At 37.4% G+C, this 26,091-nt stretch overlaps 1 protein-coding gene across 1 annotated transcript in view; it reads right to left on the bottom strand.

Annotated features, from left to right (window-relative positions):
• Positions 1-481: 481 nt before the first annotated feature.
• The window catches only part of fasn.L (fatty acid synthase L homeolog), a 36,353-nt gene continuing 10,743 nt past the window's right edge, over positions 482-26,091 (bottom strand). Inside the window, exons 4-43 of the mRNA XM_018235113.2 lie at positions 25,824-25,997; positions 25,532-25,732; positions 25,193-25,315; positions 24,908-25,023; positions 24,654-24,788; positions 23,787-24,246; positions 23,039-23,226; positions 21,967-22,156; positions 20,002-20,096; positions 19,753-19,887; positions 18,866-19,066; positions 17,906-18,021; positions 17,565-17,740; positions 17,243-17,434; positions 17,061-17,141; positions 16,447-16,635; positions 15,944-16,123; positions 14,942-15,145; positions 14,507-14,826; positions 14,034-14,423; positions 13,779-13,943; positions 12,828-12,946; positions 12,098-12,234; positions 11,226-11,429; positions 10,717-10,867; positions 9,677-9,855; positions 9,399-9,518; positions 9,186-9,308; positions 8,804-9,027; positions 8,441-8,639; positions 8,064-8,215; positions 7,346-7,437; positions 6,533-6,684; positions 5,825-6,070; positions 5,540-5,728; positions 4,933-5,157; positions 4,487-4,707; positions 4,232-4,330; positions 3,885-4,136; positions 482-3,311 (exon numbers count right to left, since the gene is read on the bottom strand). Coding sequence (XP_018090602.1) covers positions 3,174-3,311; positions 3,885-4,136; positions 4,232-4,330; positions 4,487-4,707; positions 4,933-5,157; positions 5,540-5,728; positions 5,825-6,070; positions 6,533-6,684; positions 7,346-7,437; positions 8,064-8,215; positions 8,441-8,639; positions 8,804-9,027; positions 9,186-9,308; positions 9,399-9,518; positions 9,677-9,855; positions 10,717-10,867; positions 11,226-11,429; positions 12,098-12,234; positions 12,828-12,946; positions 13,779-13,943; positions 14,034-14,423; positions 14,507-14,826; positions 14,942-15,145; positions 15,944-16,123; positions 16,447-16,635; positions 17,061-17,141; positions 17,243-17,434; positions 17,565-17,740; positions 17,906-18,021; positions 18,866-19,066; positions 19,753-19,887; positions 20,002-20,096; positions 21,967-22,156; positions 23,039-23,226; positions 23,787-24,246; positions 24,654-24,788; positions 24,908-25,023; positions 25,193-25,315; positions 25,532-25,732; positions 25,824-25,997 — 7,253 coding nt within the window. The 3' untranslated portion in view covers positions 482-3,173. The remainder of the gene's footprint in view (positions 3,312-3,884; positions 4,137-4,231; positions 4,331-4,486; positions 4,708-4,932; positions 5,158-5,539; positions 5,729-5,824; positions 6,071-6,532; positions 6,685-7,345; positions 7,438-8,063; positions 8,216-8,440; positions 8,640-8,803; positions 9,028-9,185; positions 9,309-9,398; positions 9,519-9,676; positions 9,856-10,716; positions 10,868-11,225; positions 11,430-12,097; positions 12,235-12,827; positions 12,947-13,778; positions 13,944-14,033; positions 14,424-14,506; positions 14,827-14,941; positions 15,146-15,943; positions 16,124-16,446; positions 16,636-17,060; positions 17,142-17,242; positions 17,435-17,564; positions 17,741-17,905; positions 18,022-18,865; positions 19,067-19,752; positions 19,888-20,001; positions 20,097-21,966; positions 22,157-23,038; positions 23,227-23,786; positions 24,247-24,653; positions 24,789-24,907; positions 25,024-25,192; positions 25,316-25,531; positions 25,733-25,823; positions 25,998-26,091) is intronic.

The raw sequence follows: 26,091 nt of genomic DNA, 5'->3' as shown, positions 1-26,091 counted from the left end.
ACCTAATTACCATGTTCATTTTACAAAATTTGGCAGGTTATGAAAGTTTGAACATATTTTTTTTTCCAGTTATTACAGTTTTGCTTATGAAGGTGAAGAGACCTGTTATCTTATATTGTTACAATTACTTATTTGCTTATCTCGAAATTGTTACAATATTATCTTATATGCAGCTGTGGCTCTTCTGGGCTCTCTGCCAAACGCCAATTAAGTTAGAAACATCATTTCTTTTTCTGGCTGTTCAGTGCAGAGAAAAATGGGACTTTCCAGTTGAGCTGTCAAAAGAGGGACTGTCCTTCTGAAAACGGGACAGTTGGGAGGTATACTTAAAGAAATTACTACCCTTTAAGATCTCTCTATGCTATATTCTTATTTTCCCTAGCTGTTTAGTGCTGACCCCCACAGTTTGTTGGTGTTGCTAATTATGTTATTGAACTATAATAATACATCGCTGGTAGCACGAAAAAAAAAGGATAAACCATTTTGTTTTAATTTAAGTTTAATCATTTGCAAGGTTCACAACTACAAAGCAGTAATATATAGCAAAGAAAAAAGGAAAGCATGTATGAAAAAAATTCAATATTTATTTCACTAACTAAAATATAGCACTATGTGCATTTCTGCTGCTTTCAACAGAGTTTGATTCAGGGCTGGTGAAAATACTGACAGTGGCAATAAAGGGCAACATATCCTATTTCTGTACCCATAATCGATTGTTACACAAATGGGAGCATTATTTATGAACAAAACCCTTTATTAGCTTTAACACTGACAGCATGTGTAACCAAGAGATCCCTTGGAACTTCTCTATATCATAAATGCAGCAGAACCATTACATTTCCTTGAAGGAAAATTTCAGGGTCAATTCACCTGCTGGCACTGCAGGGCGGTATGTCACTTGTTATGTTGAACAGAGTTCTCAGCCTTACATGCAGACGTGCTATCAAAGGAATTCCACTTAAGCTCTGCTATACCAGTTTCATTTGGCTAAAAAAATATACACCTATAAATGAAAAATAATTAGTGTTGGGCTATGGATTGTTTAGGGTTGAAACCTATTCAGGGCTGTCCAAAATTAAAGGAATTATTCAGCATAAAAATAAAACATATAGGCTGTGCAAAATAAAAAATGTTTCTAATATAGTTAGTTAGCCAAAAATGTAATGTATAAAGGCTGGAGTGACCAGATGTCTATATATAGCCAAGAACATACTTCCTGCTTTGCAGCTCTCTTGGTTTCCACTGATTGTTACCAGGCAGTAACCAATCAGTGACTTCAGGGGAGCCACATGGGTCATAACTGTTTGCTTCTGAGCTACATGCTGAGGATCAATTGCAACCTCACTTTACAGTTAGTCCGAGTTAGAGAGCTGCAAAGCAGAAAGTTGGGTTCTGTTCTGTTAGACTGGTCTCTGGTCTCTCCAGCCTTTATAGATGACATTTCTGGCTAAGTAACTATATTAAAAAAAAAAAATTATTTTGCACATACAATCAATTTTCCCAGTTTTTATTTTTTCACTGAACTGTTCCTTTAATGGCCTTAATAGATGGGTGGTTTCTTCGGTTTAGGGCAAGTAATGAAGGTCATTCAGTAAAAGTAAATTAGCAATTGTCTCCCCTATACACAGTAATGTATACTTTGAAACTCGGCAAGGTTTGGCAAGACCCTTGAGCCCTGGAGTCAGTTGACAGTATAAGGCGTAAGAAACACTGCTCTAGACAAAGTGCACTATCCTCTAAATATCATTCCAGTTTTTCCCAAAATAATCTCTGTAGGGTACCGTTTGTCCCTGTTTAGGGCACCAAAATGTAAACATACAGACAAAGAAGTATTACTGAATAAATGCACTTAAAGGGACACTATCACTTTTTTATTAAAGTGCTTATTTAAGACTTATCTTTAATTTAACATAAGGAAATCCTATAAATATATCCTGCTAGTTTTAAAAAAATGGTTCTGGTTGGGGGCTTGCCTAGCAGTCTCTTACGTGCATACGCCCAACTTCAGGTCATATTCAGAGAGAGTAGTCTTACAGAGACTATCTGCCCCAATGTATGTGGACAAAAGTGATAGAAATGTTGAGTCTACTTTAATGATGTGTGAAGCCTTAGCAGCAGATATATTTTCCAGGAAATTTACAAAACCAGTTTTTCAGATTTAAGTTTTCACTTTGCATGCTAGAATGTAGTACTTGTTTAGAATTATCAATAAGTTATGGGAAGGGTTAAAATAGATAATTATATAAATGTGACAGTAAACAACAATGGTGATAGTGTCCCTTTAAAAGCCATAAAAAAAAAAAAGGTTGACCACAAAAAAATTGGATCATAGCAATTCTAACGTTTGCTCATTTATGCACATAAATAGCTGTTAATTCTTGAAGGAAAACATGGAAAATTACAGTAGAGAACTCCCATCAAAGCTATAATTTTTCACTATATTTGTTTGAACTGTGAATACGTTTTTTGCTTTTTTGAACTTAATATCTGCAGATTTCACACATATACATATGCATACATACACGCATATATCGTAAACAATACTTAAAATAGAGTATGTGGTAATTTTATTCAAATGTGCCTTAATTTCTACCGTGATAGTAATATCTGCCCACTGGCCTGGGAAATGTTTGAAAAGCTATATTGAACTGTTACTGACCCACTGAGATATGACAGAATATGTAAACGACATAAAATAAATATTTAAAATTCGGATGTAAAAAAAAAAAAAAAAAATTACAAAAGCATACCCAGGAAAGTAAATTTGACGCAGATTCTTAAACTTAGACTCTGTCATCGTTGGACATCTTGAATTCGTCACAGGCTTCCGTTGGAGCCTCAGAACACAGGTCCTATTTATCACCATCCATGGGAACATGGTTGCTAAGTGCTGATGTATTGGCTGATTGAATACTGACAAGGAACATGCTACATCTACTCATACTCTTTGCAGAAGGTATGACATTTCTGGTAGTGGAACAGGGTATGGCTTTAGTGAGGGAACATGAAGATAAGGTAGAAGAATGAATTTTGCATGTGGAATAAGAGAATAAAGAGATGTTCTCCTTGTTGCCATAAAGCCAAGTTTTGCCACAATTAAAGGAAGAAGAAGGATCACTACCCAAGGAGAAAATGGCTTCACTGCTAATAGAATGGAGGCATGGCAATTTACTTTAACCTTCCCTGACACCGACACGAGGCTCCGCTAAAGAACTGTGTATGATTCCAATGATCGAATCAACTCCTGTTCCTTCCAGAAAGGTGCGATGATCTCCTTCTATCACATGAACGGACACTTTTCCATCACAGACCTAAAGACAGGACATGAAGTTATAAAGTTACTAAGTTAGAAATGAAGTACGTTCACATTCAGAACTTGAAACTAACTGATAAATCATTCAGCTGTTGCTAAAATATTTCATCTGACACTTTCCAGCAGGCTTATCCCCTAAGATAATGCAGCTTGTAGTGGTTAAACTGCAACATCTGAACCACTAAATATATCTCAACAACTGATGAAACACTGTAAGTTACACATCTGTATGTTAACACCTGCAGTATTCTTTACAGTGAACAAGGCAGGTTTGTTCTAACGAAAATCCACCATCTGTTGCTGCTCTCTTTCCTGATTAGGCCACACCAGTTCGACCAATATAATATATGCAAAGAGGGATAGAATGGAGCACACATTTCAGCAGATTTTACTGCAAAATATATATATTAACACGACATGTTTCGGACCTTCAAGGATACTTTTTCAAGTGTGAAAAAGGATCCTTGAAGGTCCGAAACATGTCGTGTTAATAAATATTTTGCAGTAAAATCTGCTGAATTGTGTGCTCCATCCTATCCCTCTTTGCAAGTATTCTTTACAGGTTACTAACCTCTGATAATTTGTAATCGATACCAAGTCCTTCTCCATACTCAGTCCGTGTCTTTGCTCGCAACAGTGTTACATTCCCCATATATTTATTTTTGGGAATATACTGATCTGCCGCTTTTAGCTTGTAGAAGAATGAAGAGGCAGCAAACTGCAAAGCTTCCTGACTGATGTCTTTGTGGCTCTGGATTATGAGGTTGACAGCAGCGATGACTCTGGTCTCCAAATCCTTCAGCGGAAGTAATGCTTCCACTAGCTACATAGAGAGAAAAACAACAAGAACTGTATTAGTGTACTTGTTTATACACAAGTAGTCAGCCTTTAATGCCAAAAGGTTATAAATAACATTACCTTATTGTATTCCATGCCAGTAAATTGCTGGATAAATGCGCACAGTGCTTCTGTTTCAGCCTCAGCTTCACTGCCAGGCGTTAACTTGGCACGGTAACTCTGGAAATGAAAAGATGGTACAATCCTATGATCAATGGGGACTGAACCAATGTACACCTTTCATATTTTAAATAACCGCTCCAAAATTGATGGCAGTAAATATTTAAGATACAAGTTTTTTCATTGCAGAAACCTTTTAAGACAAAGTAAGAATACCTGAGTGTAGGCAGCAACATAAGAATGTGATCCATCAAACAGGAAGAGGCTGTCTGGAGCTTGTGAGACTTCCCGCTGAGCCTGCAGCTGAGAGCACATCTCAAAGGCTACACAGGCACCAAATGAATAACCAGCAATCAAATAGGGTCCTTCAGGCTGGATCTGCTTTATGCATTGGTTATAGTAAGATGCCAGACTATAAATGCTGTCCAAGGGAGCAGCTGCAAAAAAGTGAAATTATTTAAATTAACATAACTTTAGAGTGGCTGCCATATTTTCTTTCAGTAAACTTGTTCAGTCAGGCACAAACTCATATATATATATATATATATATATATATATATATATATATATATATATATATATATATATATATATATATATATATATATATATATATATATATATATATATATATATATATATAAAATTGTATATGCTTCTACCTCTAGTACACTGCAGACCATAGCAAGGGATGGTAAGTTTGGAAGCCAGGCTGTGAAAGGCTGCAATCGATCCCTCTATGGGGTGTACCAAGAACAGGGGGCGCTCAGCACTTTCCACATTGTTAAGTTTTGTAGTTGTGGAAGCATCAGGGTTCACAAGTAGGTTGGTCAGGTCCAGAATGGAAAGCTCAGGTGGGACAGATGACTTCTGGGTGGTCTTTGCATCTATGGACGGAAACGGCAACAGTTGGGTTCTCTTTAAGATTAAACCTATTTTTCTATAAATTGTATTTCTTATATTTTTCGTATATAGAGTGGCACCAGCAGTCCCCAAAGTCACTGCTTATATTTATCTCATGTACAGGTATCAAATTGGGTAAACTGGAGGTAACATATCTCTTAAGACAGGGCTCGGATTATGACTGAACTTAATATTATTTTTTTAATGTGTGACTCCCTATGTCCAGGTGTATGCCATAAAAATGATGCACACTAAGGGAGCAGTACCACTGAGGCTGCGGTGTCCCCATATGGACATGTTATTTAATGAGTTGCAGTCCTTACATTCAATTTATAGAGTACTCTCTGTTGCTAGTATTCATCTCACCTTCCATATTGCTAGGCTTTGAGGACAGTTCCCGCAGCTTATTTATAGTCAGTTGTCTGACTTCCCTCATTGCCATCACTATGTCATAATCTCTCTCCAGTGTCTGCCGCACCTCTACACCCATCAACGAATCCAGTCCAAGGTCTGCCAGGGAGGTATCAGGATTTAAGCTGTTTATGTCACGGACCCCTAATACAAAAAATTAAATGAAACAAGTACATTTTTGTAAAATTTTGACTGCTAAAAATAGGAGAAATATCCCAGTAACCCACGATTATATTGTACCTAAAATATGAGCCACAGCCTCCACCAAGTCCTGTTGGCTGCTGCCTTTGCTTTTCACAGAAAGGGTTTTCTCAGCTAAGACAAAACTGGACATTACAGGGTGAGGTTGATTCAGGAATTGGTCCAGGACGTCCATGCATGAACCAATTCTTTGGGGTAAAGTACCACCAATAACAGTATCATTACTGCCCATTGTTTCTAGGACAACGCCTACATCACCAATGGCTCCCCACTGTACTGCCAAACCTAAGAAAATTGAAAAATATTTAATTACATATGACATATATTTCCAGGCATCTTTCAAATGCATAATCACAACAAACAGGCAGATGCAATTGTGTGTACGTCATCCCTAAAACTCATTTACATACCAGGAAGGAGGATCTGATGCCCATGTACAGGCTACGCTAGATTATAGGATATACTAACTTCAACAGTAAGGAGGACATTGACAACAGGGTTGTGCAGCATGGTAAGTGACTGCTGTGTCAGTGGTATATAGGCGGGGAAAGTAATATATGATTGAAAGTCAAGGCTTTGTATAGATGTTATATGCTTAAATGAGCGAGGTAAGTAAAATGTAGCCTTGCTCATGAGAAACTCATGTAAAATATTGTCAGGCATAAGGTAGAGCTCAATATTTAATTTGAATTGTTTTACACTGACTTGGCAGGTAGTTGCACTGATGTTCTGCTTTCCTTTAGTTACCTGGCAGGTTGTCCTGACGTCGCTTTTCACATATGCGCTCCATTGTTGAGTTTGCAAAACCATAATTACTTTGTCCTGCATTTCCTCTCCCACAACTCACTGATGAAAATGCCACAAAGTGATCCAGCTCTGGACATTTCTCGCGGCTAACCCTGAAAAACACGGCAACACCAAAGTCAGCCTTTCTATAATATCATTACTGTATATTATTGTACTTAAAGGAACAGTTCAGTGTAAATATAAAAACTGGGTAAATGTCTGTGCAAAATAAAAAATGTTTCTAATATAGTTAGGTCCTGTTTGTATAAATCATTGCAAAGCTTTGTGTAACTGGCTGGTGTTATATAAATAAATGATTATGATGATGATAATTTCTTCTAAGAATTAGCTACTAGCAGCAGTATTAGCAGGAAATGGACAAAATTGATTATAATAAATCATGATGATGATGATAATTGCTCAGCCAGTCAGAATGATGTTGATACTTGGTGCTGTTCAAAAACAAATTATTGGTGTACTACATAGCAGTAAATAATTAAAATTGTCCTCTAGCCAATCAGGATGTTTTTTTTTCACAAGGGATAATAATAATAATAATAAGATGTTTCTAGTACACTCAGTACAACATAGAAACATTCAAAATGTATCACTCCATTGATATTTTCTGCTAGCCAGGGACTTGAGGACTGGTAGGACTTTACACACCTGATTAGATCCCTTCCCTCCAGTCGGTCACAATGACTTATTTTGTAGTTATGACTTTGACAATAAAACTATTTCCACTCATTTTCATGGTCCTGACTGTATAGTTACCTGTCTAGATTCAGAGTGCCATCATACTTTGGTTTATTTACATCTTGAAACAACTGGGTAGTTAAGTTCTCAATCATTGCGTCCTTCAGGACCTGTAAGAAAGTAGATCTGTGTTTACCGATCTGTGTGTGGACTACCAGTTTGTGTATCTTATTCAACTCTGCCTTACAAACCATAGGAGTGTCAACTGGAAATACTTCCAGCTAAGTTAGCATAATGTTATTATAATCAAGTTTGCACTCTGCACATATGCAGGCATATCTCCCCATTAACTATTGGTTTCACTGCATTAAGTATATCCTTGACAGAAATTCTGTTTTTCTAAATTTCTAAAATTTAAAAATGGAGATCTCCATCAGATTACATTTTAGCCTAATACGGTAAACATTATTTTCCTGATGGCCACACAAGTATCTAACAAACTGCCATATTTATCAATAGTGCTGAATATATCAGTTAATCTGCACACTGTCTATAAGCAACCTATTCACCATTCTACAAATGGTAACAAATCTCCAAATGAGCTGTAAGAAATAGACTGTAGCAGCAGGCAGCAATGCATAATATTTAATTCACCCTTTCATGAATCTGTGTAATTAAAGCACATTATCTAGTTACTGCATACATTTATTTTTAATGTATTATGAAGGTGTTCTATGTTACACAACCTGTACAGTTTAAAAGAAATAGTTAATTGGTTACATCCCTGTGTGCTTACCATTGCCAGATTAAAAATCCCACCAACTGGACCTAATTGTCCTGCTTCTTCTATTAACAGCACGGTTTCTTCCACAGACCCCACATCTTTGCTAGAGACAAGGACTTTAATGCCCATTCCCTTCCAAGTCTGGATTTGTTTTGCTTGGTATCCTGCCAAAATCAATATTTAATCACTGAAGAGGTAAATATTTCAAGTGGATTAATCTATAATGCATAAGGTCCATAAATAATCTGTAAAATGTATCCTTATAAAGGATGATTGAGCTACAACTGGTGCTTAGTGATATCACTTATGTCACATGAAGTTTGAGTATTATAAAAATGATTCCACATTGGAGGTCCGTGACCTGTACAAATAGGTGCAGAATCACTTACCATTTCGTATACCAGAGCGAGAGGTGAGTACCAAGTTTTTAGCACCTCTTTCAATCAGCCACTGAGCTAACTCCAAACCAAATCCACCAAGCCCACCGGTGATGATGTAAGATTTTGTAGAAGGGAATGATGTCCGTGGGATGGCAGATATCTGAAGCATATCTGAACCATATTGCTGCTCCACCTCTTCATCACGTACCTGCCACAACATAATATTTTTGACGACTTATGCCAACTTGAGTCATTTCAACTTCCCTACCCTTAAAGCACCTTGATCACCCAGATTATTTAAAGTTAACATCTGTATTACTACTCAAAAGGTCTCTAGAACAATTAATGTTTATCTGGTGGAAGCACATTTACCTTTATTAGCACTTTGCCTATGTGCTTTCCCTGAGCCATGAATCTGAAGGCCGGCTCCACGTCATCACGCTCAAAGACTGTACACTTTAATGGCTTTACAACGCCTTCTTTAATCCCTTCCTTTAGAAGAGCAGACACGTCTTCCCATTCTTTATTTTGATCCTCAAAGAGGGCATCCAATAAGATTCCATGGAATGACACATTCTTCAAGAAAAGGGCCATTCCTACAACATGGATATATATAGTGTAATGAGTTTACTCTTTGTTTTATAGATTTGTATGGAAAACCAGTGAAGGTCAATAAGGTGCCTAACGAGACTTGCTGCTCATGAGGTGAATTATGTAAATGAAATGCATTTGCATTCTTGAGTATTTTGCTTACCCAGTGGGCTGTTGTTAGAAAGATCGTATTTCCCAATTTCCAAGAAACGTCCATGGCGGGCAAGACAGCGAAGACTGGCCTGCAGCTTCTCCTCAGCCAAAGAGTTCAAAATTAAATCGACACCTACAAAAGCAGGCAGCAAGTTTAGCATCAGAGTTTTATGTCTTTTATTAATTATTCAGATTAGAGTAAACTGACACTACCACCACTTACCTTTACCGCCAGTTCTATTCAGTATGTGCTGTTCAAAAGAGGTATCTCTGGAATTGGCAAAACAATTTGCATCCAGTTTTGGAAATCTGTTTTGGAGATATTCACGCTTTTGGGAAGATCCTAAAAAAAATTAAACAGAAGTATAAAACAGGGATTGTAATCTAAGGCAGCCTAGCTGCTGATGATTTACAATGCTGAGTAGCCAGTGGCAGCTGGACAGCTAAACATTGGTCTGTCCAAAGTTAAAGCTCCAGTACCCACAAGGATTTATCACTGACCTACTGTTATGAAGACTTGGCATCCCATACTCAGTACAATAGCAATAGCAGCTTGACCTACACCTCCAGATCCAGAATGAATGAGGACACTTTCTCCCTTTCTTATACGCCCTCTCACTACTAGGGCATAGTAAGCTGTAGCGTAGACAACAGGTACTGATGCTGCTTCTTCCAGGGACCTAAAAAGAGAAAAACCGTTGTAGACTTTTGTCATCCCAACTTTTGCAAAGGATACTTTTCTGAGACTGTAGACTGGATGGTCATGTATGTATGTGTATATATATATGTATGTGTGTGTGTGTGTATATATATATATATATATATATATATATATATATATATATATATATATATATATATATATATATATATATATATATATATATATATAAATAAATGTCCATCATTGTTTAACAGGAGATACTTGCCATTCAAAAATAGAAACCATGGTTCATACAATTTTCGGATCGTGTGTGGAACGTTCCGACATTTTTCGTACCATGGTGATCAGTCATTCAGACAGGTGAAATGATTTATACTGGCTACTAATAAGATCTCTGAATGTATTGCCTATATGATGATATCATTGATAAACTGTCACTACTATTTGTCGGACATAAGTGTTTTACGATTGCCTTCTGTCAATTAATGGCCCAAGCATAGTGTGATTTGTTCTTTTTACTACTTTATATTAATCTGAATGGTTTGTAGCAGGTCGAAAGATTGGCAAAGACGATCGTAGGTCCGACTTTAGGCTATAATCTGTACGTCTATGGCCATCTTTATTCTAAAGGTGAAACATTCATTTTTGAAACAGGTTTCAGGTATAGAGAGCTCATAGTCTAACTTGTACTTGTGTACTGGAAGAGCCAGTGTAATGTGACACAGACAGTCAGCTATATAATTGTTCTAGGGACCCCACTGTTTATTAAAAGTCTAGAAGAAGCAATTTATTTCCCTGAGTCTAGAAAGCCTCTGAATTTCCATGTCTTGAGCAATGGCTCAATCGCTGTATAAAATATACATGTAAAAGAATTTACCAGCTTTCTGGCACATCCCATAGGAAGTGTTTGTCAGCATCCACCACAGTAGCAAGGCCTTTAGCTGGAAGTAGTCCCATAACCCTTCTCCCAGCTGGATCACGACCGGAAAACTCCATTCCCAGCATGCACTGCTGCAGGGCCAGGTCGCCTAGAATGAAATTATAGAATTACTTTTGCAGAACTATTGATAGTCTCCAATGTGCCTGTTAGTGTGGATAAGGTGCTATACTCAGATAACAAATATCAGTACTTCTGTCGACACAAGATATATTTGTATATGCAGTAGCTGCAAGCACAGTTACATTCACACAAATAGCTGCATTCAGGGTGATTATACTAAGTGAAGATGAATGGAGTGAAAAGGAATAAGAAAAAATTATGCTAGGGAATAAAAAGTGAACGATAAGCCATGACCAATAGATGGGGTAGATATGTTTTTATTATTATAAACACTTAAAATATTAACTGATTTCAATTTTTAGTTCTCATTATCCCATCACAATTACCTGGGATGGCATCAGGAGGCAGTTTGCCGGTTGCCAGCATAATGTCCCTGAAGTTTAGCGATGCATAGTAGACTTTGCAGAGTTGAACACTGGGACTGGAAGGCTGGAAGTGCTGCAGTGGAGAAGCTACCCAGCTAAGAGAAGAGAGGTCCCCACGAGTGAGGATATTCACAAAGGCAAAAGCTGTTTCATCCTGAATTCCATCTGCAGGAACAAAGAAAAGGGCTCAAACCAATCCACCAAAAGATCATGATCATCAGACTGCAGTGTCATTATGGGCTACAAATATGCAGGGTTTTTTTAAACTACACTAAATTGTAAAAATATACTAATTAAAGTGAAGTTTATTTAAAATCAACATTTAATATGATGTAGACAACAGGATTTTATGGAATTTTGCAGTTGGCCTATTTTAATGCACATTTTTAAGAACTTTTTTCTGCAGATCCTCTTTTAATGATATTGTAATATAGTAGCTGTTCTCACTGACAGTAGTAACCAGGCATTGATCTGAAAGGCAGAATGAAGAATGAATAATATAGGTGCTAAATTTCATGAGTACAGATGCCTATAGCAGCCAATCAAAAAGTGGGCATCTGTTCATTTTAGCTCCTATTTTTGTAGATGAGCCCCTTTCTGCTTGTTGAAGTCTCGGTCATAGCTGCCAGACAGCAATTTAATAATATAGGAAAGAATATAATTTGAAACTGCACAGGCTAATGTTTAAAGACCAGCTTGATAGCAGCATATATTAATGCTATCTGCAACATTCTAATAGGTCTTTTGAAGAAGAGTTCCCCCTTAAGTATGTATTGTAGAAATAACATTTTCTGAAATCTTTTTTTGTCTCTGACATATGCCGGTTATTTCACCTTTCTGGAAGGGGATGTGACGGAAGCATCCCCACTTTCCATCCCGGTAGACATTCATCACCAGGTCACTTTTCAGCCGCTGTTGCTTCTCCTTTTCCGACAGGGTATTAGTTTCTGCATCAGCATTAAAGGTACACCTGGAAGTACACCAAGAGTATACCAATCAGTTTCCCTCTCTAGACTGTAGTCAGAGCTAAATAAATTGTGATATTCAGTAAGGTAAAAGGATGATCTAAGTGGCAAAGTGCTATTTGTAAATAGGTTGTATCTTCCCACTATTAAAAGATGTGCTTACATCAGTGCAGTAACCTCAGCAAACTCATTTTGAACAGTTTAGTGGTAGTTTCTGGCTGGATGCTACAATAGAGTAAATGTACCACTAATCAGGGCAAACTTTAATTCTACTGTAGGTAATTTGACTTTAGACATTTGAGTGTATGTTATATTACTTACCTTGCTAAATAAAAATTATCTATAAACAGCTAAAGAGCAGAGCATTTTATGTACTACCAGAGTGACTACTATTCTTCTGCATTGTAATTATAATGCCACTGCAAAAGAAGTAATATTGCAGTGCCCACTCATTTATAAACACACATAGATGGGGTATTAGCAATAAGCTATGGCCCATCTAAGTAAAAGACACACAACCTATATTTATATGTTGTATAAATGTCCCCTATAATAAGATGATGCTGGATATATAGGAAAGCATAAGACAACCGATTACCTGATTCTTTTCCCCCCTGGCTCCTGGCGCAGGCAGTTAACCATCCCTACAATGCCAGAATTGGTCTGATGCTCCGATGTGAGCCAAATTGTCCGCTCGCCAGAATCAGCCATAGCTTCCTGTGCAGCAATAAATCAGGGGAAAATGTAAATAAACTTCACTTCTTGAAAGGCAAACAAAGGCTACACAACTTATCTCTCTGTGAGAGGGCAGGTGTCTCCTATATCTGCAAGAGTAATGCTGCCTTTCCTAAATCCTCTTCCTACATAGCTGGTTATTTTAATTCCCAAGAATAGTATATTCTGAAATTTCAGGAGAGATAGCAAAGGAGAGGCACACAGTAGTGATGTTTGGGTCAGGAAAAACTCAACCAGCAAAAATGTTGCCATTGTAGGATCCACGACTAGTCTGACCCTCACCCAACCCTAAACCGCAATAGATAAATGGTCAAAATTTGACCTGAACCTATGGTTCACCATGGGATTCAGGTCAACCTGCATATCTCTAGGGGGGTTATTTACTAAAACTCGAATTAATCTATTTGTTTTGATCACACCACAATTTGTTAAGTCAACAAATTTAACTCATTTATCAATAATTCTCCTTGAAAAAGTCAGAGTGAAAATACATCCCAACAAATTTGTGTGTCAATTCCAAGCGTACGATTGACGCTCCGAAAACTCAAATTTATTGAATTGTTGCCACGAAAACCCAACTTTATCAGATTATTGGACGAAAACCCAGACTTTATTGGTTTATCCAGCACAGATCAGGATGTCAAGAAACAACTGCAGGGAAAAGTTTTCCTGTTAAAAAACTCAACCAGAAAAAATTGAGGTTTAATAAATGGGCCTCTGGGTGTTTTGGTTTTTTTTTCTGTTATTGCCAATATAATTAGTGATGAGATCTATTAAATAAGCAAAAAAATGAAAAATATAGAAGAGGTTATACCTGTACTGATTTAACCCATGGGCAGGTCATATCTTCAACTGACAAGAACAATGGGGTCTGTTCTGGAACCTGCCGGCGGCACAGGAAAATGATGGAGTTGTAGAATGATTTTTTCATTGCAACCAGGTTAAGAGAAGCACTGTCAAACACCTCCTTCCATTCTGTCTGTGAGGGAGAAAAAGTGCAGATATATGTGGTTAAGATGTTTTGACCTGATTTCACAAATCGCTACAAAAGGACCTGGATATAACATACCTGTGATAATAGACCCTCCTTCTGTTGGGCATTTTGGGTATTTAGGAATTTGATTGTCTCACCAAGCATATCGCCTTTGAGAAGTGTGTGAAGCAAAATAAAACCACCTTCTTTAACAGTAGCTGTCATATTGATGAAAGCTTGTTGTGGGTTTCTCAAGTGGTGAAGGGAGTTGTTGCACACTAGAAGATCTGCGTTGGTTAAAGTACTAGGAGCTGTGCCCATAGGGTCCCACTGTTCTACAGACCCCCCAAATTCTTTCAGATTTTCCTCCAGAGATGAGAGAACTTCTGAGGCTGAATCAGTAGCAATGTAGTCCAACTGCAACATTGGCTGGGTATTTAATAGTGCTGGCACATAAGAAAACAAGCGCCCATTTTCTGCCAGTGCCTGCAATAGGAATATAATTATGAGGGAGGGTTCATTAGGAAGTAGCAGGAAACAGATAAAGTCATAAACAATACTAGTCTTACCTCCACAATTTTCATTTGTTGTGGATTGCCATTCTCTAAAACTATATCCAGACAGGTTTTCAGTTGAGGGGAGTCAAGCAGCCCATTTAGAAGAGGATCATTTCTTAGCTGGTCTTTTTCCTTTATTAACATGAGCTCCAAATCAGATTGCAGGTTTCCATTCAGCTCCAAGTTGCATATTTCACTAAGAACATGAAGAAGACCCTTATTCAAGGCATCAGCCTTTGGCACTCCTTTTGTTGGCTCTGGTGCCTTGAGTTCAGGAATTTCCAGTTTTAAACCATGCTGGGCCACCTTAGACTCCAGCTCATGTATTTTGCCTAAGAGATAAATGTATGCATAATTTACAAAATTATAAAATGTTTAAGTAAGAATTTACAAAAGTAATCATACATACTTACAAATGTAAACGTACACATACAAAATATATCATACCTGAGCACTGTTGTAGCTGATAATGTAGGTAATTGTTATCACTCAGACATTCTTCTTCAAAGTAAGGACTGAAGACAAATTTCTCCAGTATAGGTGGAGTTTGTTGTTGCTGGCGTCTAGGAGCTGTGGTCGCATGGAGCCCCAATATCTGAACTCCTCCTGCTACGATTCTATCCAAACAGCTATTTACAGCAACATGGACGGCTGAAATGATGATGATGCAAAATGTAAAACAACAGTGTCCCCCTAGATAAGCAGTCTAGGCATAAGGTGTTTGGATATATGTGTACTATATAAAAGTTAATATCAATTGTACAAGTGCTTTAAAGAAGTAATGAAGAAGGCAAAAAATGGAAAATAAAGAACTGATTGTCTCACTTTCAAAGAACAATTAAAAAAATATTTAAGAACATCTGAAGTAAAAAAAAAGGTGTTAGTTAAGAGTATGGGTCCATTATTATAAAAATATTTTGTTTATAGGGGACTCTGAAAAAAACAATTCTGCTTCATGACAGTTTTTGCTTTGTTACAGGACTCACTTTGCTAGAAAACAGGTACAACTACTGCAACGTGTTTTTAGGTCACACTGTTTTTGTAACCTAAAATTGCATAAATATTGTAATCGGTAAGTTTCTGTAACCTTTTATCCAAAGTTACGACAAGGCCAGTGCCAGTTCACCATATCCGTGTTTTAAAGCACTGGTTATATGATGAATACCTTGAATGCAAACATGCATAGCCCCCATTTTGGAATGGGGAAGTGCTCTAGCACAGTTAACCAGGGAACATAGTGCTAAGTCACAAGACTAATCCCATAGAGCTTATAAAATAATTAAATGCCATTAATAAAGTGACTTGCCCAAGTGCTCATATGTCAATGGACTGTGCATATTTTCTTAAATAATGATGCATATGTTCTATCACTTCTGATGGCATAAAGTCAAAACTAAGAGAAGCTTAGCAGCAATGGGAAAAATTGAAGCTTGAAACTAAATAGCGTACCTTCTCTATCCCCTTTGTGCAGAAACACATGATCCTTTTGTACTGTAGGATCAATGCCAACAGAGAGAATTCTAGTAGGCAAGCGCAGACTCCGCCCCTTTAGTCCAAGGACCATCATCTGCAGCATGGTGTCTGTGAAGGTCACCCAGTTACCATTCCATAGAAGCTTTCCTTTGTCCCCTGCAGGAGAGAAGGACAACAAATACAGTTTAATGTAGCAACAGTATGTTAGTAAATGAAATCCCATTAAATCAGTGGGCTGTAGCCCTTAAATCATGCAGCATTAAAAAAAACAGTGACATTCTGAAAAACAGGGAAAGTAAGGCTCAATAATGCACTATACTGTATCAAGTATTTCGTTTTACAAGTATATTATGTTTGTAAAACTAAAATAAAAAGTTTTCATTATATTGTCATATCAGATCAGATGCGTATCCAATCAAATAATTGTACTTTGCCTTCTGAACAATCTGCCATCTTACATGTTATCGTCAGTGGCCTACCTCTACTGTTAGATTCAATAATTCCCTGGAAGCTGGGTCCATAGTCATAGCCTCTTAGTCTAAGCTCTTTGTAAATATCTTTATCAGACAGAGGCAGTTCTGAATCAATGTCCTCGTCCTTATCCAGTGAATCCATGAGCTGGTTTTGGAAATTATTTAAAACATTCTCCTCCATTACAGAGATTTTACCTGTGGTAATAAAAGAGATGGACACTTTGTGATTATTGTTTCCCAAAAAATAGGTCATGGTATTTAATACTTATAGAGGTGCAACAAAGACATCAGACACAGGAACTGCTGGGATGCCAGGAGCAGAGGTGCAATGGTAGGTGCCTTTATGTGTTAACAGTAGGTTAACAGTTACTGCTGGGGGGGCAGAAGCATAGGTTGCCATGCTAGGGCCCTTTTTGATGCAACATTTTAAAGGGGTTGTAGATGACTACATACCATCTCTACCAACTACCATCTCCTCCTCTCACAGTTGTTTGAAACAACAAAGGAACCAATTTTTTGCTGTGGGCCCATTAGCTTCAAGTTACAGAGCTGTTCACAGTAGATGCTGGTTTAAGGTAATTTACATTTTGTTTTTTATCCTTAACAAATAAAAATCCTACCACTTGCTGTCAGATTTCCATTTTCTGAAACCTCAAAACGTTTGGATGCTGGCATTAAACGAACCTCCAGTTGGATTATGCCTAGATATGATAAAAAATAAGATTTTGCTTTATGTTCTTAAAATGGGCATAAAGTTAGTTAAATCTGGCATTCAAGCAATCTTTTTAATCAAGCCTCTTACCTGTTTTTGGAAGAATTGTTGCTCTGTGGATTGTAACATCTTCGAATATGACAGGGGTCTGCTCCATCACAACACCCAATGATCGTGCTAGAGTTCTCCATGCTAGAACCAAGTAACCAGTTGCTGGGTACAGTACTCGACCATCAATGCAGTGTCCGTTCATAAATATATCTGGAGAATCTGGGTTCATATCTATCAAGGACAAAGGAATATTTAAAAAAAATGTGTCGGACTGAACTGTTAACTTCATGGACATGTCTTTTGTGTCAAAGCAAGCGCCTTAATTTTAATATTTAACTATATACAAACTATGTATTATTACCTATATTGTACACTGTGGTTGATGTTGATCCCCCTGAACCTGCAGGGAAATCTTCTGCCTTTGGAACATCCCATGTTTGGCTGTGATCCCACATGATAAGAGGAGAGATGAGGGAGGTGCCAGCAGGAGCAGGATACTCAACACGGGGGAATATGTTGTTTGCTTCAACGTTAATTCTATGGAAAGGAAAAAAATTCTTTGTTTTTGGGAAATCAATTCCATTGAACAGCTTTGTGCAAAAAAATCTTCCTTAATAAACAATAAATCTTTTATAAATGATTTCTTATGGATGGCCACATTGCAATATTAAGTTTTGCTTAAAAACTAAATAATTCACCTACCCATTCATATACACTTTTCCTATGTTTGTAAGGAAAAATTCCAAATTGTTACTGTGTCCTTTCTTCATTAGAGGCAGGATTGTGTTGGTTGGCTTCAAGCTTCTCCTCAGCACTGCCTGGTAAATCAATGTATAAGAAAAAAAGAAAGCATGTTTGAAAGGTAGAAGTATTTTTAGTAAAAATTAGGTCATTGGCCTTATTCAAATATGGTGCCTGATATTTTTAGAGGAAGTTTCATTCAAACATTATGATGTCTTGCATCTGTCTGCATCCTCTATACAATCCAGCTGGACTTATATGCATTATTTCCTATTTCTGTACAATTTCTGATTATGATCAGAAATACCATGGCTACTATGATCTAAAGAATACATGGACAGACTTGAGAAAACCAAGCAAATACTTCCCTACCTTCTCTCACCTCTCTAGATTTGAGACCCTGAACCTTAAAAGGAAGAGTACTCCCATTTCATTTCCTCTCACCTGACCCTCTAAACAACTGACTTAGTCTTCGTCAACATCAAAGCTTCAGTATCCTAATTACATGGAGGGATACAACATCCATTAACACACCCTAACTTAAATCTTAATTTATTATAAATTCAGTATGGTTATTATGATATACAACAAAATCATGATTCAGCTGAGAATACCATTACAGATGAGCTGCAAAAGACATTGAAGTGCACCTTTCCTCTGGCTTACATTTTTAGGTTATCTTTAGCACTTACGCCATAACTCCCAGACCCTAAGGTGGTAGAGAGCTCCTCTTTATTATTACCTACTCCTTCCAAGAAGCAAAGACTACGTACAATGAATTTTAACACACCAATTTGTATTGTATGCTCTAAAGACTCATCTCTATTACTCTGTACCTTACACAGGTCCTAGTTATACTGCAGGAAATACTGACTAAAAGGCACGTGTTACAATTAAAGGTGCCAATAAGAAAATACAAACCTGGAGTAGGGCATGGGGAGCGATTTCCACCACTACTGCATTTTCTGGAATAATTTGCAGACCTTCTTGGAAGAGGACTGGGCTCACCAAGTTGTTAACATGGTAGTCAGCTGAGGAGAACTTGGCAAGATCACTGTTCCACTGAGATTCTGGGATTGATGTACTGATCCAACGGGAAGATCGTGGCTTTGGTGTTATTATCTAAATAACCACATAACACAATTAAAAACATACTTGATGAATAACAATGTAAACATTTACACAGTAAACTTTTGGTTTTAGGAGGTTTTTTTTTTTTTTGAGTGAGCACCTTTTTTTTCAAGCCAGCATTTTATACAGGTATGGGACCTGTTATCCAGAATGCTGGGACCTGGGGTTTACCGGATAATGGATCTTCCCGTAATTTGGATCTTCATTTAAGTCTACTTTAAAATCATGTAAACATTAAATAAACCCAATAGGTTGGTGTTTTGCTTCCAGTAAGGATTACTTATATCTTAGTTTGGATCAATTACAAGGTACTGCTTTATTATTACAGAGAAATAATTATTAAAAAAAAAATATATATAAAATTTGGATTATTTAGATACAATGGAGTCTATTGAAAATGGCCTTCCTGTAATTCCGAACTTTCTGGATAATGGATCTTATACCTGTACTCTACATCACATAAAAGAATTACACAGCTTTACAAATGTGTAAGTAAACCATACCCTTAAAGTGGCGACATTAGTTGTATTTCAATGTTATTTTCTTTTTCTTTTACACATTCATTAATATCTAGTCAAAAAAGCTCTCTGTGTGTCACTGTGATTTATTAAAATCAGTGTGAAGAAAGGACTGAGAAAAAAAACAATGTTTTATAGGAACACAGAAACGCTACTCACTTTTTTCAGGGCACTAAGAAGGGATGGGGCAATAGCCTCCATATAATAGGAATGGAAGGCTACCCCAGCGCTCTGCACTTCCTTAGCAAAAACACCTTTGCTTTTGAGATCTGCTACAAATTCACGTACAGAATCCTAAAATAAAAGACAATCTATGTAAATATATAAAAACAAATCTCTGATTTTCTGAAACAAATGGCCAGCTTAAGCAGACAGAATGGCCTCCAGCATTTTATATGCAAATCATACCTTAGGGCCTGATATAGTAACAGTATCCTCAGAATTGTGGCAAGCCGGCACCACTCCCTCTGGACATTGAATTTTGCATTCTGCCCATGTTAGTCCTGCACAGAAAAAAAAACCCAAACAAATGAAACAGAGTGGCTTGTTTGGAATTGTCATTCACAATACTATGCAGACAGTCAAAAAAACTTTTTAAATCACAAAAAATTCCATTGTGCAAATAATGCAACACAAAGAACAAATCTAGAGGAGAAGGAAAGGTTAAAACTAAGTAAGTTTTATCAGAAAGGAATCAATAAATACACCAGTAAACGCTCAAAGTAATGCTGATCTGAATCCTCTGTCAAAAGAAACACTGCATGTCTTTCCTTCTATTTCATAGACATGGCTTTTGTATCAGACTTCTGTTTTCAACATAAACCTCCAGGGCTAGGGCTTGAGCATGCTCAGTTTTCCCCTCCCTCTTCCCCTACCTACTGTAATCTAAGCCCAGAGCTATTGAGGGAGCAGGGAGAGATACTCAGGCAGGATGTGATGTCACAACAAGCTAACATGGCAGCTGCTATAAATATAGTGTTCTAGCTTGCAATATTGTGACTAATCTTTTGCCAATAAACTGCATCAGTAGCTTTCTTTTTCCTTTAAAGGGGTGGTTAGTCTTTAAGTTAACTTTTAGTATGTTATAGACTGGCCAATTCTAAGCAATTTTTCAATTGGTCTTCATTATTTAATTTTTGTTATAGATTTTTAAATTGTTTGGCGCTTTCTTATGACTCTTTGCAGCTTTCAAATGGGGACACTGACCCCATCTTTAAACAAATGCACTGTAAGGTTACACATTTATTGTTATTGCTACTTTTTATTACTCATCTTTCTACTTAGGGTATGTCCTATTGATATTAGTCTCATATTCAAATCACTGCATAGTTTCAACCCTAGCAACCAGATTGCTGAAATCGCAAACTGAAGAGCTGCTGAATAAAAATCTAAATAACTCAAAAACTACAAATAATAAATTAACTAAAAGTTAATTCAAAGGTGGGCAACATCTTTAAGCCCAGTGCTTGAGATCCAGGTGAAATAGAACAGGTATAGGATCTATTATCCAGAATGCTTGGGACCTGGAGGTTTTCCAGATAAGGGGTCTTTCAATAATTTGGATCACCATTCTTTAAGTCTAGTAAAAAAATGATTTTACCATTAAATAAAGCGAACTGGATTGTTTTGCCTCCAATAAGGATTTATTATTTCCTTTTATTATCGGTTGTGATCGAGAAGGATCAAGTACATGGTACTGTTTTATAATAACAGAGAAAAAGTGCAATTTTTAAAAAATGTAACTATTTGTTTAAAATGGACTCTATGGTTTCTGGATGATGGGTCCTATGCCTGTATCTGAATAGTATCTCAGTTTACACTGCAACTAGAGCCACACACAGATTAAAATGCATGTTATTAAATCTATTTATTCAGCCACCTACACAATACACATTCATTCACATAGGGAATAGAGCTCAGGGTACAGGATGATGGTTGGGGATTAGGATTGATTACTTGGTGCTTGAGTGTAACTGGGCCGTAATCTCAATTTTAGGATGTCCTTATGGGCCTGCTTAGACTCAAGTGGTTTAGTGTCAGGTACTTAAGTACTATAAATTGCCAGTTAACCTATCTGAGGAAGAGCAAATGTTTTGGGGGGGGATTTTGCTCATTTGCATATATAATTTAGGGTTCTGAGCCCACAAGTTGTGGATCGTTGCATCTATCTTAAAACATTTTACAACATCTACACAATCTATTGTTTTAACATTCAGGCCACAACTATTGTGCTGCTGAATCAGTCCTAGAATTTAGCTAACAGTTTTTTAAAAATGACCCTTAGTAACTCAAAATTCATATCTGGAATGTGGAAATTAAACTTTACTGTAGCTAATTAAGATAAAAAATAACTGTTGATTTTCTTTAACATACCAACAGCTGCCATTCCACCAGGAGGCAGATGGGCTTCTTTGATGCAACGCCCCCTCCAATAAGCAGCAAGAATTGCTTCACTGTGGCTGAGAGAATTATCTGCATAACCACAGGCCAGTTCTCCAACTGAATGACCAACAATCCCATCTGGTTCAAGCTTCATTGCCTTTAGCATGTCGATCTGAGCAATCTGTAAAGAAACAGGAACAATGTCATGTCATATTTGAAAGGTATATAGCGAAGATCACCATTTTATATGAGAAATGGGGGAGTGCCCATTTTAGGAGTACTAATGAGAACTCTTTGATTTGGAACACATATCTAAATCGTTGTTTTTTTATGGTAATGGATTCAAAGGAGGAGTCCCACCGCTTCTGCCAGGTGTAGAATATTATTTGTCATTAGTCGTGTTGTGCCATGTTTTTGGGATCCTTGTAAGTCCTGGTCCTTAGCCAAAGTCTGTGCACATATGGATCTGGGTTAGCCCAACAGAGCCGTGTCAATGGTTCAGAGTTCTGCTCTCCAGAAATCTTAGCATTAAAGAGGCTGTCCCCTTCCAAACATTTTTTTCAGTTCAATTGTTTTCACATAGTTCCCCAGAAATAAAAAAAAATCAGTTGCTTTACGTGTTTTATTTGTCACTGTCTTTACAAAACTGAAGTCTAAAGTTTAACACTCCTGTCAGATACTGAACTGCTACAATTACAATAGTTTCTCTGCAGCATCTGTGGGATATTAGCAACTACTGTATCAATTATATCAGCTGTCTTTAATGAAACTCAGGGATTAGGTTCAGCAGGGTCAAAAGATAAAAAAAAATCTATTTAGTACAGCTGCTTCAAAAATAAACAAGACATTTAAAAATCAGTGTTTGACATTCAACATTAAAAAAGATCACAAATAGAATATAGGACGTAATTGAAAAATGTCTTCATTTCTAATGAGCTATGTGAAAACAACTGAACTGAAAAAAAGAGTTGGAAAGTGAACAACCCCTTTAAGGACAAGGTCACATGTGACAGAAAATTTGATGTCATTAGGTATGGCCAAAAAAACATGGTTGGTCTCCTACCTGGATAGCAGCGAGGCCAACAAAGGCATGTAGAGTGTCCTCAAAGGTTTTGTCATCAGCGTTTAACAAAAGTTCAGACACTTTCAGCCCAGTTCCCTTTAGGGCTTCATCAGAGCGCAAAATAGATTGGTGAAATATATCCAGTTTCATAAGACTATGTCCCATTCCCTTCCACTGTGTTCCCATCCCTACAAGACATGATTAGAAGCATTCATTTAATATACCCTATTACATACTGTGACATAGCTTTCCTCTTCTGAACGGTACATGATAAAATCATGTACGGTAGTATAAAGTTCTGTTTCTTGGCAGTCAAAATCCAATAGAACTAGCAAATCATATATAAGTTGCATTTTGCTGGCATGGATGTGGATGCAAATTGTGCAGCCAGTGTTGAAAAAATAGTATTAGCATTAAAACTGATTAAGTCAGTTCCTTGGTTAGCAGATAGGACAACAAAAGCATGAACAGTGGAAAGGTTCTGTAATCACTGTTTAATTAAAATTCACATACTTTCAGTCCAATTGCTTCAGGGGCTCACTAGCAGAACAGAGTATGGAAGTTAGATTTCAAAGAAGAAATCCCATTTCCATTTTGTGTCGCTTTTTACCTTATGCAGCTCAGCCCATAATAAATGGCATTTAAGTGCAAGGCACATGTACAGAAAAGTATGCAAGTACCTTTGTTTTGTTGTGTTTCTCTTTTTTGCTAAAATGTTAGTACTGTATAGAAAAATGTTATTATTTACCTGAGCAAATGTACCAAAGAGGTCTTCCTGAGACCTGAGCCTGTTGAATCTCCTTAATATCACTGTCTGTCTTCACCAGAGTATAACCACGATGGGGCATTGAGGATGGTGGAATCCCAGATATATCATTTAGCAAGTTTACAAATGTGTTGTCAGCTGTGGGCTCCCTACTCTGCTGGATTATGGTTTCTACTGCTTTTTCAGTCCTACCACAAGCAAGTACTAGTCGGGGAACTTCTACAGAGGCCACACCAGAAGGTTTCTTCTCATTGGGTTTTAGGATGATATGCACGTTGGAGCCTCCAAAACCAAATGAGTTGATGCCAACAATTCCACCTTTTACTGGGGTTGGCTCCGTGACAACTTGAACAAGGCCTTCTTGAAGAGCAGGAATGTCAGGGTTTGGCGTTTTGTAGTGAAGATTTGGAGCCCAGACTCCATGTTCCAATGAAAGGATTACCTAGATAAATATTTTTTAAAAAGCCAGAAAAAGATTTAATAATCAGAAATAGGTTGAAGCCTTTTAAAATATAATTGAGAGAGATAGTGTATGTTGATACACTAGATACCTTAGGGACATAATTTGCTGCTAATGCTCTCAATGACAAAGCACATTCTTAAAGATCATATTATAATCCCACTCATGTTAGATATGGTGACTGGTGTCAATACAAAAAACAAAGCCATAGGCCTCAGGGTTTAAGGAAAGACCCATAGGTTCCAGAATCTTTATTTGGTGGCTGGGTCCTAACTACCCAAATGACCTTCTTCAGGATAAACTACCAGTTGTTTATTATAGGCTTACAGTCAACAGACACAAAATTTACATAACATTATGTTTGTATTATTGACACCAAGAGCTGTTACCTTAGCAAGGGCAGCAAGACCAGAAGCTGGCTCTGGGTGGCCCATGTTTGACTTAGTAGAGCCTAATAACAATGGTTCGCGGGTTGAATCACAAAGCACACCAACAATTCCATTTACTTCCTGTGGATCTCCAACCTGAAAAAAATCATGAATGTTATTTTACCTGTTTGGAGTCTAAAGTCAAATACAAATTTAATATAGATAAAATGTTGACGAAGTATGAATATTGGTGTGCTAAAAAATAGTTAATTTACCTTGGTGCCTGTGCCGTGGGCTTCCAAATATTCAACTTGACTTGGCTGGATCCCAGCCTCTTTGTATAAGGAGATCAGTAGCTCTTGCTGCACAGCACCAGACGGGAAAGTGACTCCTGTTGGGCAAAATTCAACAAAACAGAAAATATTAATGCTTGTACAGTATGCACCTAAATTCTTTGCAAGAGAATTATGCCACTGCCAAGTCGCCAGCTTACTCTCTATGTATAATAAAAAAAACACACACAATTAAGGAGATGGAATGCTGGACTTGAAATAACCCACCTTGTTCTTTGAAGCCATCGGTATTGCTTCCTGCGTTCAATATGGTGGAATACAGTCGTTTAGCCAAAGATTTTTTGGTGACAAGAACAGCAACTGCAGCTTCAGAGCGACAGTACCCATTTCCTAGAGATAGGAGAAAAAAATAGGTAAATGTGTTATTGGGTTCAACAACACACTATGTAAGTATGGAAATTAAACAAGAGTGAAAATTATGGCAGATATAATGTAGCTGCAGATCTTTGACATTTCATCCCTACTTCCCAAAAATAATCCCAGAAATACACAGGAACAATGGTTTTGTCACATCATCTTCTGCCATCAGAGCTCTCGTTGACTCACCTGAAGCATCAAAGGACTTGCAGGCCCCATCAGGACTCAGCATACCAAGTTTCATGAACTGCACTGAAGTGTTGGGTTTCAACAGCACATTGACTCCTGCTACAATAGCTGCATTGCATTGTCCATGCTGAATAGCCTTGTATGCATTTTCTAAAGCCAACAAACTGGAGGAGCAGGCTGTATCTATAGATAAACTGGGTCCTGAAATGAGATTGCATTCATGGTATATTCATACTCTCCTATTTACCCCTGAATTTTTACAACAAACAAGCCATTTGTTGGATAACCATACCTTTAAAGTTGAAGAAGTAAGAGATGCGATTGGCAAACATAGCTCGTTGGCATCCAGTCATACTGTACCCCAGCAATTCTTCTGGGTCTCGGCTAAAGGCTTCTCCTGCTTCTGATCCACTTACACCCACCCACACTCCTGTGTTTGTGCCACGAAGCTCATTTGGATTGATGCCTACATTCACAATACACATAACATCATAGTTTTACCTCAATGTTAGTTATTGGCATGACTGAATTTAGCAATCATGGAAGATAGTATAATCCAG

The sequence above is a fragment of the Xenopus laevis genome, chromosome 9_10L, assembly GCF_017654675.1.
Source record: "Xenopus laevis strain J_2021 chromosome 9_10L, Xenopus_laevis_v10.1, whole genome shotgun sequence".
Taxonomy (NCBI): domain Eukaryota; kingdom Metazoa; phylum Chordata; class Amphibia; order Anura; family Pipidae; genus Xenopus; species Xenopus laevis.
This window is presented reverse-complemented; position numbering and strand designations above follow the sequence as displayed.